Here is a 15392-nt window from a genome sequence, read left to right as displayed (position 1 = left end):
TGTAAAAAAAAAAAATAATAATAATAAATAAAATCTTATAATAATATATAGTAAAATATTTACTTATCTGATATTTCACTTGTGTGTGTATTAAAATATAGTAACGATTAAAATAACTTTTTCAGAATATTTTAGAAAATAATATTTCAGAATGTATTCCATCTTTCCTAGCTCGCATCTAATATGTTTTTATTTAATAACCAATATGTTTGTAAGCATAAACATATGCCATATAACCTACATAACAGACATAAAATATTGATTAAATGAGTCTAAAAGCTTATATAAACATGATGTCTTAATAATGTCTTAAAAAGCCAACAGTAACGGTTATTTTTGTTATTTATTGTTCATTCAAAATGAAGCATTAACTTAGTATTGTTCTATTAATTTAAATCGAATGGGTGGGATTTATCAGTTGCTAACCTTTGCCTAACAATGCGAACCGCGCAGGAGTGGCTTATGGGTTTTTTTCTAAGCTTCCTAAGAGTTTGCATACAATTGTCAAATGCTTGCTATTTTAATCTTTCAGGAGGACATATAGCTCCTGCCATAACGAGATCTGCTATATGACTGCATGTTATTATAGTCACGTTTGTTCTGCACTTAAGGTCTGGATATTATAGGCTCCCTTCTAAAGTAACATCATGAAATCTATGAGGGAAGTTGATCTGGATACATACAATTTGTCTTTACTTACGGCAAAAGAAGACATCCTGAATCCACGCTCGTCAACAAACTGGTATGATAACGGTTTTTGTTTATTTGCTTATTTTTTTTAAATCCATACGTAATTAATTCTTACAAGTAAAAAAGTAAAATAAATACAAATAATGAACAGGATACGCAAAGCTGTTTCAAATGTAAAATATAATTTTTTAGTTTGTTCTGTTTTATATATATATATATAATAATTAATAACAAAAAAATAATAATACTTGTGCAATGCATCCAAATATGATAGAACCCATACATAATATCCAATTGTGTAAAGGTGAAAAACTGTTAGCAGAGGATGGTTTCGATCCATCGACCTCTGGGTTATGGGCCCAGCACGCTTCCGCTGCGCCACTCTGCTAAGCGGTACTTCAAAGGCGTGTTTTGGGATCTTGAACAAAAGACAATTTTCCATTGCGCTTATTCAACTGCTAAACTGTTATTAATTATTCATTAACACCAACAACCACATAAAACAACACTATTCTCATGCTGAAATTCCTTGGAAAGAAAATACTGTGCAGTTATTCCACTACACGTATGGCTTTGCTTATATGTGTGTTTGTTAGGGAGATCTTTCCTCAACGTTCCTAGACGACCCCGTTTAAATGAACAACAAATTAACGTTTAAAAGAATTAAGGTATAATAATTAAGGTATAATTCCACAAAAAAAGTGACATCATGACTTCGTTTTGAAGTTTTTTTTTTTCGTAATTTCATCAAAACGTACTTAGTCCAGTATAGACTTCAATGCTGCTGCTGTGTCTTGATCTGATTAATTACATTTTAGAAAATCCTTCTTATCTTAATGAACAAACAACCCCCTCCCAGACCAATTTCCTCTGTAAATACCCCTGCTTATCTAAATGACCATGTTTATCTTCAAAATCAGCCTGTATGACAAACTATCCTACAATCTGAGATGATAAAGCTAAGGCAAGGAGGTTTGTGTGGGTCAAGCATCTGTTGAACATGGTACTTGAGACATGAGTGTGTCAGAGATTGCTTGACCATGCAGACATGACCACAGACAGAGCAGTTCCTGTTGATCTGGCTACTGTGGTCACAGGAAACGTTTTAAAAGGGAGAATGTCGCTGCTGGAAGGACTTTTCAAAAGAAAGAATGTTGGTTGTTTATGAGCTAAAAAAAACTTTATTCAGTCAGTGTATTTCTGATAAGAGAAACCTTTTGGATTTCTTTCCTGACATTCAAACTGCCTTTCATTTGATTTGATGGTAAACTCTAAGCTGTTTTTAAACCATGTCCTAATTTCATCATGTGTAGTTCAGATCTGTATTAGCCTACTTTATTTAACTTTATCCACTTCAGGTTATCAGATATTTCAATTTTAATAATGGATTCAAGCACATATTAAACAGAGACAGAAAGTGCCAGTCAGATACCTTACAAAGGTGCTAGTCTAAACATGGAAGTCTGACAAAGCAGGATTCTGCATTTTCCTTCCTGTCTCTGTCATTTCCTCTGCATTTTTATACATTATAGCATGTAATAATATGTGTATCTATAATAAAGCATAATGTTTTGTGTTCTACAAAAGATTTAAGAGGTGAACAGGGTAAAAATGTGAACTAATAATGATCACTGTACTGTACACTGTACCCAGATTAATACAGTAGCCTTACAAGACAATCATTTTCTGATATCCTGTGTTTAAATATTGCCATTTAACTTTCAGTTTCCAAGACAGACATCTAAACATTGGATTCTTGTTGCTATTTTAGAGTTAGAGGATTTAGATCTCTCTTTTGGTCACTCCATAAATCAGAAAATAGTCAACAGCCAGAAAAAAAAAAAGGAATAAAATGTTTTATAAATCAGGTCATACAATATATGAAGAAACACTTTGATAAAAACCTTAAAAATAATGATATATATTAATAAGTGAAATCTGCAGATGGCCAAAGTGTAATAATGAACACTTAAGTGTATTATAGATATTTTCTTTCACTAAAAAAATCATTTTATAGAAGCAAAATAACCAAAAATCTTAAAACAGATCACTGAGAAACACTGCTGCCTGTAGTGTTTTGCATCATTAAGTATCTTATGAAAAGTCACATGCATCACTACATAATAGTAACATAACATAATAGCACCTAAGTAGCTTAAATGTGTGTTGTTACGCAAGTTAGATGTAACACGCTTGACAGTGTCTCGTATGCAGTCAACAGCTTCAGCTCAAGACATTTGCGTAAACTGCTTCTTTTAATATAGAGCCTACAAGTTGAAAAAATGTTTGGATTAACAGTCTATGTGATTATTCTTCTAGGCTTTCAAGGATGACTGACATACTTATAATGATTTCCAAGAATGACAGACATAATGGCTCCAGACTCCAAATAACCAAATTCATAGATTTTATTTTTGTTTTTAATGAGCTCAGGGTTGTACTTTGTGTTACTGTATTTACTATTGTATATTTTGGCATTGTTTTCATGAGAATGTGGGAAAACTGCCCTTTTGTTTTTGGGTGTGACCAGATTACAGAAGACCCTAGGGATCCAATAAGAGTCCTTTATATGGGCGTCATTCACAGGAAACGGTGCCATTTGTGCCTAAAATTAGTTTTTATTATGTCTATACTGAAATACAGAGTTTTCATTTCTTATTTTGTGATATACTGACTTACATTTTGTATGGATTAAACATTAAAAGAAAACTATCAATGAATCATACATACAGTACATGCATGCAAAAAAACAAAACTCAAACATCAGTACAGAATAATTCAAATGCCTGTTACTAAAATGTCAGAGAACTTGCCTAAATTGAGTTATCCATTTTAATGAAATAAAGTGAAAATGTAATATTCCCTCTGACTGTTTCCTTCTATCTCTGTACACAGGGCTTTATTTACCTATGATGGAATAATGAACAGACTCAAACTGGCTGATTCTGGAGGTACTGTCAGAGCACAATAAATAAGGATTGGTGTTTTGTGGGTTTGTTTATATGCATGTGTTTTATAGTAGGTGGATTGAAAGAGCTGACGGCTAAACTTCACCCTAGACTGCCGCTTTATGGGATGTGTAGGGTGGGCAAAGCTCAACCCCGCATCGCTATGATATTATGGGTTAGTTCATCCTCCACACAGCTGAATGTAAAACACTCTGATTATTCCCTTTAACCAGCGTTTGTGGTCTCTCAGGTAGGAAATGAAGTTGATGACTGCCGCAGAGCTGAGTGTGCCAGCCATTTACCAGCAATCAGGGCCTTCTTTAAGGTAAAAGAGGACAGGGATTATGGGATGGCTTTAACTGTATTCTGACAACCTCAAAACTTTACATTTTTGAGTTAAGTGATTTAGGCAACATAATAGTGATTCTTGTTTTGCGAGACCTTAAAGTCAGTTTTTTTTCATTCAGTTTGTGTTAGTTGGGCAGTGTGTTTTAAATCAAATAAAAATATAAAGACATCTATGCTATCTTTGTCTTTCTAATACTTCAGGAAGTTCACATCTTTCTTCCTGCCCACACTCTGGAAGAAATCACAGAGGAGAGGATCTGTACGCTGGCCTATAATGCTGCAGTGGTAACGCAGGGGCCGAGAGCGAGACCTGGCCGCCGGACAGGAGACAGTCAGGCCACTGTGGTATGAGATCATGACAACTCCTTACTTCAAGGCTTTATTAATACTATGATGAAGTTGTTTTGAGAAGTACAGTGGCAATTAAACTCCATAAAAATCAGGAAACTTGTAAACAAATCAAATTGTCTCCTTACTATTTCCAGGGCACTAATTACAAGCGAACAATCGCAGCTGCAGAGATCCAGAGAATTCAGAGAGATTCTTTTTGGGCACAAGCGGAGGTACAGAGTGACTTTTTATGTTTGCTTTTTTGTTGTTGCCCTTTATTCTTTTTTAGAGTTGATATTATCAAGAATGAATGTTACGATGTATTTTGGACCACAACACCATTTTTTTGAATGGCAAAAATCATTAGGATATTAAGTAAAGATCATGTTCCATGAAGATATTTTGTACATTTCCATAAAAATATACATTTTTGACTAATTTTTGATTAGTAAAATGCATTGCTAAGAACTTTACTTGGACAAATTTAAAGGCAGTTTTCTTAATATTTAGATTTGTTGCACCATCAGATTCCAGATTTTCAAATGGTCGTATCTCGGCCAAATATTGTCCAATCCTAAAATGCGTCCAATCAATGGGAAGAATAAAAAAGGAAAAAAATAAAAATGGATCCTTATGTTTGGTTTTGTAGTCCAAAGCCACATATGCAACAAAGAATAAATCACATGCTGCTGTCATTTACTACAACACCTCAAAAAAAAAAAGGATGAAAATTGATCTAAAAATATAAAAATGTCACAAACAATACAAAAACAGACAAGGGGTTAGTTTCTTCCTGTATTTTCCAGAGAGAAGAGGAGGAAAGGAAAAAGGCGGAACAGCGGAGGGCAGCAGAGGACAAGAGGCAGAGAGAGAAAGAACGAATGCTTCAGGAGAGGAGAGATGCAATAGAGAGAGAGAGGAGGATGAATGAAAAAGAACAGAAAATAAACGAGCAGAGGTCAGTCAAACATTCTCATGCATGCATGCAAAAAGTTCCCATTGGTCAAAGGTGAACTCTTTATGTATTTATTTTATAGGAGAATAAAGGCGCAAATGGAGGCAGAGGCCAAGAAACGTGAGAAAATAAAATGGGTATGATTAAATTGTTTCTATGTGTGTGCATGTGTGTTTGCATGTATATGTTCTTAATATATATTATATCACAGGAGCACGAGGAAAGGGAGCGTGAAGAAGAGGAAATCAGAGCTAGATATTCAAAATCTCAATCAGTGGAAAAAGCTGCGGTTAGTTCTGTCAATCAAACTTGCACTAAACCCATCTCTTAAATATTTGCCCTGTGATCTTCATGCTGTTTATTATAATACTGTTTATGGCCATCAGGAGGCAGCAGCTCTGGTGTCTCAGCGTACTGTAAACCCCAGAGAGTTTTTCAGACAACTGTCCTTCCCAAGTGTGCCCACAGCCTCCAGTCCCAGCTCCACATCTCCAGGTAAAGTGTAACACACTGAGATCCAGCGGCCACATAATCTTCCCACAAACAAATATTTAATGCGTTACATTTGAGAACTTATTTTAAAATCCAAAGTAATTTATTTTTTGCATTTATATGGCATCTCTGTAAAGGCTACACATTTTCATTTTGTTAGCATTTATCAGTTACTGTATTAGCTATTATAAAATGACAATGTACAAAAGGCTACATTTAGAGCATTATCTAGGTTAATGTTTCAGAAGGATCTTGTGACACTGAAGCCTGGATTGATGATGCTACAAAAAAAAATCAGCTATGCATAGCAAGAATAAATGACATTTTAAAATATTTTAAAATAGAAAAAGTTTATTTTATTTTAAACTCTAATGATATTTCAGAATATCACTTTTTTACTGTACTTTTTTTGTTCAAACAAACAGAGCCGGGGATAGATTAACATCTAATGAACATTAACCTAGAATAATGCTGTAAAATATGTTCATGTTTAGTTCATAATTCATCCATTAAGAAATGTTAGCAACTAAAACTTACAGGGAACTGCTGTCAGTTATGTAAATGCATAATGAATAAAATTGTTGAACATCAAAAAAATAAACAGGGTGGTTCAATAAATCTGACTACACATCAAGTGGCAGTAATGTTATACAGATAGCTGCCACTTGACGTGCAGATAGATTTGTGGATTATAAGAATTGATGGTTTTGTTTTGTAACTACACTTTTCATATTTTAGTAGCCTACAGTTTGTTTTCAAATCTCTTTCTTTTTGTTGTAGTCAGTAGTCCCTACAGACGACTGCATCGCAGTCAGACGGACAGTATCTTCAGTTTCAATGAATCACCTTCATCTAGACCTACATCTCCATACAGATCATCAGTGATTTCACCTTACTTTCTGTCGAATCCCACATCCCGGAGCCCAATCCTTTTCACTAGCACTATGGCTTCCTCACTTCAGAATGGTGCAATGGAATCTACCAAAAGCCAGTTTCAGCTATCTTCACCAAAGATGATGGAGCCACGGCTCCAAACTCAACTATCACCTACAACCAATGCAACTGAATCTGATATACTAGATAGTCTGGTCTTTTATCCACCTCCACCAACCCCTGAACAGCTCCAACCAGATGAATCCCAGATAGTGGATGAGTTTCCTCCACCTCCCCCTGGTTTTGAGAATTCACCTGAACTATCTGTGAAGCTGCCGGAGACTCTTGATGTCCCCTTAGACCCTCTTCTTCCTCCATCGTGTGTTTTGGTACCTGAGCCACCCACCAAGCCACTTCCTGCTCTGCCCGTTGATCCACGAATGCTGAAAGACCTGGAAGCGGAGAAGGATTTTACTGCTCGGGCATTGGTTATATCTACGGTGGAGGAGGAGGAGGAGGATGAAGGGAATGGAGAAGAAGATATGAAATATGAGGGGAAAGATGTGACTGAAGAAGAAGGGAAGGGAGGTGGAGTTGAAACTGGAGAGAAGAAGAACAGAGGACAAGAGGAACATGATGGGAAGACTTCGGAAAAACATGAAAATGAAAAAGAATCAAATGGTAAAATGACGGAGAGATATGAGAGTGGAAAAGATGGGAAGATGTTGGAAGAATGTAAGGGCGAAGGAAAACAAGATGGAGACATTACTGAAGAACATGAGCGTGAAGAAGATAAAAGTGTGCAAGAATTTGATAGTGGGAAAATTATGGAGGAACAAGAGAGTGAAAAAATAAGGTTAGAATGTGTGCTAGAAAAAGAGAAGGATAGGGAAATTACAGAAAAGCATGAGGAAGATCGAAAATATTTGGAAGAACAGGAAAATGAAAAAAACATGGAAGAATATAAGCAAGATGGGAATGTTGTGGAAGCATTCAACAGTAAAAAGGAACAAGACAAGAAAAACATGGAAGTATTTGTGACTGAAAAAACACAACATGAAAAAATGATTGAAGAATGTGAGCTAGATGGAAAAACTGTAGAAAAATGTGAGGAAGAACATAAGAGTGAAGTTGGGGAAATTATGAAAGAACAAGAAGTTGACAAATTACAAGATGACAACATCACGGAAGAACATGAAAGTCAAAAGCAATTTAAAGAGGAAGCTGGGAAAACTGTAGAAAAATGTGAAGAAGAATATAAGAGTGCAAAAGAAAGTGATGGAAAAATGATGGAAGAACATGGAAGCAAAGAAAAACGAGATGGGAAAATGATGGATGGATTTGACAGGGATAAAGAACAAGATGGGAACATCACGGAAGAACATGAAAGTGAAAGGCAAGAAAACAAGGATGAAACTGTAGAAAAATGTGAAGAAGAATGTAAGAGTGCAAAAGAAATTGATGAAAAAATGATGGAAGAACATGGAAGCAAAGAAAAACGAGATGAGAAAAATAAGGATGCATTTGACAGGGATAAAGAACAAGATGGGAACATCACGGAAGAACATGAATGTGAAAGGCAAGAAAATGAGGAAGATGGGAAAACTGTAGAAAAATGTGAAGAAGAATTTAAGAGTGCAAAAGAAATTGATGGAAAAATGATGGAAGAACATGGAAGCAAAGAAAAACGAGATGGGAAAATTATGGATGCATTTGACAGTGATAAAGAGCAAGTTGGGAACATCACGGAAGAACATGAAAGTGAAAGGCAAGAAAATGAGGAAGATGGGAAAACTGTAGAAAAATGTGAAGAAGAATATAAGAGTGCAAAAGAAATTGATGGAAAAATTATGGAAGAAGATGGAAGCAAAGAAAAACGAGATGGGAAAATGATGGATGCATTTGACAGGGATAAAGAACAAGATGGGAACATCACGGAAGAACACGAACGTGAAAGGCAAGAAAACGAGGATGAAACTGTAGAAAAATGTGAAGAAGACTATAAGTGCGCAAAAGAAATTGATGAAAAAATGATGAAAGAACATGGAAGCAAAGAAAAACGAGATGAGAAAAATAAGGATGCATTTGACAGGGATAAAGAACAAGATGGGAACATCACGGAAGAACATGAAAGTGAAAGGCAAGAAAATGAGGAAGATGGAAAAACTGTAGAAAAATGTGAGGAAGAATATAAGAATGCAAAAGAAATTGATGGAAAAATGATGGAAGAACATGGAAGCAAAGAAAACCGGGATGGGAAAATTATGGATGCATTTGACAGGGATAAAGAACAAGATGTGACAAGGATGGAAGAATGTGGGCAAGAAAATGAGCAAGATGGAAAACAACATAGTACAAATCTGGAAGAACATGAAAGTGAAAATGAGGGTTGGAAAGTTGTGGAAGTGTTTGAGACTGAAAAAATACAATATGTGAAAATGATGGAAGAATGTGGGCAAGAAAACGAGCAAGATGGGAAAACTGTAGAAAAACATGAACATGGGAAAATTTTGGCAGAACACGAAAACGAAAATCAACAGAATTACAAAATGATAGAAGACTTGGGGATTGAAAAAATACATGATGGAGAGTTCGTAGAAGAATGTGAAGTTGAAAAAGAACATTGGAAAGTGGTGGAAGTATCTGAGACTGAAAGACTACAACAAGTGAAAATTATGAAAGCATGTGAGCAAGAAGGAATAAATGTAGAAGAACATGAGACTGAAAAAGAGGATGATGGTGAAATCCAAGATAGTAGAAGGTTGGACGAACAGGATTGGAAAATTACAGAAATGTTTAAGAGCGAAAAGGGGCAAGATGAAAGACATGAAAATGGGAAAGAACAAGAGGGTGAAAAAGAACAGGACTGGAAAATGACAGAAAATTGTGAGAGTGATAAAATACAATATGGTAACATCACAGAGGAAAATGAAAATGAAAACAAACAAGATGGGATGATTGAAAACCAACAGGACATACAGAGCCAAGATAAGGAAGGAATGTCACATGTGGATGTAGATAAAGCAGTGAACGTGACTGTGATCAGGAAGGAGGAATCATACACAGAGATTATAAAGAGGTATGGGACAACAGAAGTAGGTTTCGGAATTGAGAAGGAACCTTTAATCCAGAAAGAGGAGACTGACACAGTCTTTTCCCAGCATGCAACACTTTACCCAGAATCGCCATCTCCAATCAATGACGCATGTATTCCTCAAAGTATTTCAACCACTCAAGATAAAAACGAGCTACAGATGTGCTCAGCTCATACCTCATCCCAAATAAACTTACCAACCATCCAGGTCGAGTCAGATCTTTCTAGTTTGAGCAATCAAAGCGATTCAGACATAAAAGAGAAGACTGAATCTATTGACTCTCAAGTTTCCTCAGAGATCTCCAAGAACAGCCCAGATGCCACATCAGCAGAACAGACTCCTGCAGTGCAGGATGAACAACAGACAGATGCAGAAATGCTTCAAGAGGATGAGATTGTGGACGGCAGCAATGATTCGGGTGAGGGGATTGATGCTGAGTCCAAGAGATCACCTTTATCTGAACATCAAGCCAGGACTGGACAATCAGATGATGGGGAGGGGCTTGTACCTGTCAGGCATTTCCCTGAAGACACAGGTAATGATAACGGTGTCACAGATAGACAGGTTTTAAGCAACATTTTAATTTAAGGTAGTTACATTAAAGACAAATAAAAAATAGCTTCAAAAGAAATCAAAGTATAGGTCAAATAATGCACAGACGGAGCACAAAGAATAAAAAAAAGAAATTAACATAAAAATATTACTGATGTCTTATTTAATGCACACTACCACTCAAAAGTTTGGGGTTAGTATTTATATTTTTAATCAGCAAGAATAAATGCCAAATTTATTCATTTTAAATGCCATTGTCCATCAAAATAATAAACTACATTTTAGATATATGACAATAGAAAACACTATTTACAGTTTTCTGCATTTTTAATCATATACTTACTGTATTTTTAAGCAAATAAATGCAGGCTTGGTGAGCTAAGATACTTATTTTAAGAACATTTAAAAAAAATCTGACCCCAAATGTTTGGATGATGTTTGAATTAATAATCTAGTTCAGGGAAATAATTTCTAGAATAAAAATCTCTCTCAATATTTTTTTTTTTGACAGGCAACATTTAAATTATTATTGACTATAGTTTTGAATAGAAAGATAATTTTATTATTCTAGTAATTGCATTACTTTTTAAATTATAAAACATAATTTTATTTGATTAGAAAGCTGAGAAAATATTTTTTGCACTTTGGTGCATTAATCTCAAAATGTGGTTTTGTTACTAATATAATGCTAAAATGAAAAAAAAAATGCATAAAAAGACAAAAAAATAAATAAAATAGAAAATAATAAAATACAATATCACATTGGATTAGAAATATGTTTGATCAAAAATGATTTTTTCTCTTAAGCTGTGTGATTGCTACTAAGTGATGAAAATCTCTCTTTTTTTATAACAGATTCTGCTGCAGTGGACCTAAAATATTGTATTACTCATCAGCTGGATCTGACCAATGACATTAGTGATGTAGAAGTAGAGGAAGAGGCTATATCACTCCTAGCCAGTGCCACAGATGCGGAGCAAAACTTAAAATGTGATTCTGACCCAGACCAAGTGAATAAAGACATTAAACATGAAGGTCTGCAGAACTGCGAAATCATCGCAGAAACACCCAGCGACAGGAGGAATGATAACAGAGCCGATGAAAAATGAAGAACATAATTGGTAGGTGTGAACTCTTATCTCGTAACAGATCCTTCCATTAAAGAATGCAATGCTTCTGGTTTTTGATTACCATTAATTATAAAAACCATAAGGAGTGGAAGGGTAATTCAGGGCATAATCACACATTTCTTCTCCTTTTCACCCCAGGTCAGTTGCTTTTTGCGAAATCCTACAATGCGATATAACTGCTATACATATTTCCCCCAATTTAGAGATTTACAGAATATTTGGTATTTTTCTACCAAATTCGATCTAGCATAAATTATCTCGTATTAAGCGTACAGAAAAAGTAAACTTGTGCAGTGACCCATGCACAGCAAAGGATTGTGGGATAGATTATCCATCAATCAGAAACAGCCAGACAGACAGGAGACATGTTTATCAGGTACACTGAGTGCTAATGCTGTTAACTGTAACATCAGTATCCTTATCTCTCTTCACATCGTACATTCCTCTGACAGAAATATCTTGTATCTTGTAAGTATGCACTTGCAAAGACTAACCGGATTTCTGCCCTTGTCGTTTAGTGCTATGTTTGCAGAGCTAGGAAAAAAATGTACTTTAAAGGAACAGTTCACCTAAAAATTAAAAGTTGTTAAAAATGTACGCACCCTCAGGCCATCTAAGATGTAGATGAATTTGTTTTCTTTATCAGAACAGATTTGGAGAAATTTAGCCATGCATCAAAAAACTTTTCATGGCACTGTATATCTATATTTGTTTGTTTTATTTCGTTTTCTGTGCATATTGATGGATTACTTACCAAAATGCAAATCATAACTGTTCGGGTTATTCAAACAGTATCGTGTTTACCCAAGCAATCTCAGAGTGGAAAGAGACGTTACGGCTGTGTCATGTGGGGAAGGCCACACCTTAAATGAGACCTGGACCAGATCCAAATTTGCATTCCCATCAAGGGCAAATGCTGCGATTTCTTAAGCAGACAACAATGTTTAGTTCAAACAAGCAATAAGAAGTAAGCCAAGTTAACCCCATGGCTCTCCTGCTTGACATTCACTGTCACTGTGACACTGAAGAGTTAGTTAATGACTGGTATCGGTTAGCAATGACAAATGTAACAAAGTGTCATTGTTACCAAATCTACAATACAAGCAGACTTATAGTCATAATTGAAAATGAACAAAAAAACAAATTGCAGTAATAAACAATAACTGAAATAAAATAACAAATTCTAAAAAATGGAAATATATACATACATATACATATATATAAACACACACACATTCATCAAGGAACCATTCAGTTCAAGTTCACGGATAAATTATTTTCTGCATAAATCACATCTGAAGTTGAGATCCGAAAGAGATTAAACCTTTATGGCAGGTTTTGGCACACATAAAATATTTAAGATAACTAATAGCTCATGCAGATAAGCTCGAACTAAAGCCCTTAACTGGAACTGTAACATTCCAAAAATGGCAGTTATTGCCATTGTCAAATATGTGAATGAAATTGACTTATTAAACAGCTAATCCTTTGAGTGAACAAGGAAATGTAATTCCTACAATGTAGTTTAGCATGGAGCATATAGTACATATTAGATGATCTTTTTTTAAATTAATTTTATTTAGCAAGGAAGCATTAAGAAACAAAAGTGACAGTAAAGACATTTGTAATGGTAAAATAAATAAATAAATATATAATTCAAATAAATGCTGTCCTTTTGATCTTTCTATTCAAAGATTCCTGAAATAATGGCATTACAGTTTCCACAAAAGTATTAAGCAGTACTGTTTTAATAGAGGTAATAATGAGCACCATATCAGCATATTAGAATGATGTGACACTGAAGACTGTAATGTAATGTAAGTAATGATGCTGACAATTCAGATTTGCCATGACAGGAATGAATTTCATTTTATATACATTCAAATAGAAGACAATTATTTTAAATAGGAATAAAATATTTCACAGAACTTCAGTTTTTTCAGTAAAATGTACACTTGGTGAGCATAAGAGACCTTTCACAAACATTAGCCCAAAATTATTTTTAAAACCTCAAAGCTCAAACACATTTTATACAACGACTTAGACAAAATACCACAGAGCAATTCTGTGCCAAATATATCATGTGAAGAAAAAAACATCTATACGTTTTCCTGGAACACTGTTCTCTCTGACATGGGGAATTTACTTATCAAACGAGTTCGGTCTGTCGATCATATTAAATCCAAAATCCACCTTGACACGCATGTGCAGTATTTCCTCTTTCGTTCTTCCTTTATAAATTCTTTACATCTACAGCATAATCTTTCAATTGCTTCTTTTGTCTTTAGATTGTGCTGTAATTGCATCCATTGTGGAAAAGGAAAAAAATAATATATTACATTTCTTTTTTTACATGCTTCTACATCTACCTAATCATGCAGGAGGCATCATGGGAACTCTGCAGCAATCATAGAGGAGCCCATTTGGAGAAATACGACCAAAGGATGTTTCTCTTAACCAATCACTGAAGGTCTTGCAGTGATTTTCTTGAGTTAATTCTCATATGTGCACAATAATGCCCGATATACTGTATGTAAGTAGCACACATTCGGGACTGTGTCCACAAATGCACTCAATATACAATGGGCTCTAAATATTTGAGACCACACTGAAAATAGGAAACATGTATACGTTTAAAAAACATCTTAATAATATAAAAGAGAAAAATGTTATTATGTAATATAAAGAAGGTGAATTCCTCAATCATGCTGGAGAACAATCATCATGACACACCAAATACTGAGACATCCTAAACTCTTGTCCATTTTTTCTGTTCAGCTTTTCACTTGTTATATTTAACCAAAAATGCACTATATTATAAAAGAAGTATTTTCACAAGCAGACTCAGACTTTTGAACCCTACTGTTGGTTATCTATAGTTACAGAGCATATTTATTATTCATTTTTCCTCTCAAGCAAAATAAACTTGCAAGTAATGTTGTTACTGTATGGTTCTTACTTTCAAATAAAGATTTCTCTGCAACCATCTGACAAAATAGTATATATGGAGTTGCCGGCTATTCATGTGACTTATTTTACTGTATTTACAATTTTAGATGGATATCTCATATTGAAAGAACATGCCAAATGAATCAGTTTGCTGAGTCACTTTGTCTATAAAACTGATATGAGAATGAAATCACATCAGTTAACACCGTTATAGTCACTGCAAACATTACACACACAGGAATAATATTTTATAAGCGTATACTTCAGAGAATAGAAGGAGGCTTTCACTGCTGTGATGTTGAAGCAGATGTAAATGCACCTCTGGCATTCTAAGATTCACTTTCATGTGTGCTTTGAGATCCTGCTGCAGTTTTGTTCATGTGATAATGTTAATCATGACAACCTGTTGATAGCATATTTGAAATGATTTGCACATACGTCATTTTCTGGAAGTTATTTGAATCTTGTGACCGGTTCACGGAAGGCGAGGCGGGACGTGTTTGCATCATGAATATTAATCTGATTATGCTAAAATGATATAATTCTATCTTTGCAGTTTTGAAAATGGTTAATATGATGTACTGATCAAGTCATGCATCATAAATGTCAAAATTGACATATAAATGATAGCAATTAAATAGGATATGTAAAACAAATAAAAATACATTTTCAAGCCACATAAAGCTCTTCTTTTGTTAACCAAAGGTTTCGCTGCATCTGCTGTATATAAGGGACATAATTGTTTTCTGGCTTCACTAGAACACTGTTCTCTCTTAAAAATTAAGGCAAGTATGACTTTTAAGCACATGTTAAACAAGTTTGCATATGATCAAAGTAAGTATGTACAGAAAAAACTGTAAAAATTAGAACTGCTGACAGTTGACCAAAAAAGTTGTGGAATGAAGAAAAGAAAAGATCTTTTTTTTTTTAAAATGATGTTGGCAGATTTACTGCCAATCGTTTAATCAGCTAACATCTACTGTAGTTGCTCATCAGGATCTGAGAGAAAAATGAGGAAATTCAACATCCC

At 34.7% G+C, this 15392-nt stretch overlaps 1 protein-coding gene across 1 annotated transcript; it reads left to right on the top strand.

Moving 5' to 3' along the window:
* Positions 1-516: 516 nt before the first annotated feature.
* On the top strand, positions 517-14414 carry LOC127986500 (myb-like protein X). The gene is made up of 13 exons (XM_052588771.1): positions 517-742; positions 3586-3641; positions 3710-3813; positions 3889-3963; positions 4188-4331; positions 4472-4549; positions 5123-5274; positions 5354-5408; positions 5483-5560; positions 5658-5766; positions 6544-10266; positions 11139-11404; positions 13795-14414. The coding sequence occupies exons 1-12, from the start codon at positions 648-650 to the stop codon at positions 11390-11392; spliced, it is 4923 nt and encodes a 1640-aa protein (XP_052444731.1). The 5' UTR covers positions 517-647; the 3' UTR covers positions 11393-11404; positions 13795-14414.
* Positions 14415-15392: the final 978 nt, after the last annotated feature.

This window comes from Carassius gibelio, chromosome B21 (assembly GCF_023724105.1).
Source record: "Carassius gibelio isolate Cgi1373 ecotype wild population from Czech Republic chromosome B21, carGib1.2-hapl.c, whole genome shotgun sequence".
NCBI lineage: Eukaryota > Metazoa > Chordata > Actinopteri > Cypriniformes > Cyprinidae > Carassius > Carassius gibelio.
Note: the sequence above shows the minus strand (reverse complement) of the source record. Positions and strands in the feature narration are given on the sequence as shown.

Bases quoted from the DNA above. Each gene is read 5' to 3' on its own strand.
- LOC127986500 (XM_052588771.1), top strand. From the start codon at position 648: ATGAAATCTATGAGGGAAGTTGATCTGGATACATACAATTTGTCTTTA. The intron at 5,275-5,353 runs GTCAGTCAAACA...TTTATTTTATAG, and splicing joins CAGAAAATAAACGAGCAGAG to GAGAATAAAGGCGCAAATGG. The intron at 5,767-6,543 runs GTAAAGTGTAAC...TTTTTGTTGTAG, and splicing joins TCCCAGCTCCACATCTCCAG to TCAGTAGTCCCTACAGACGA.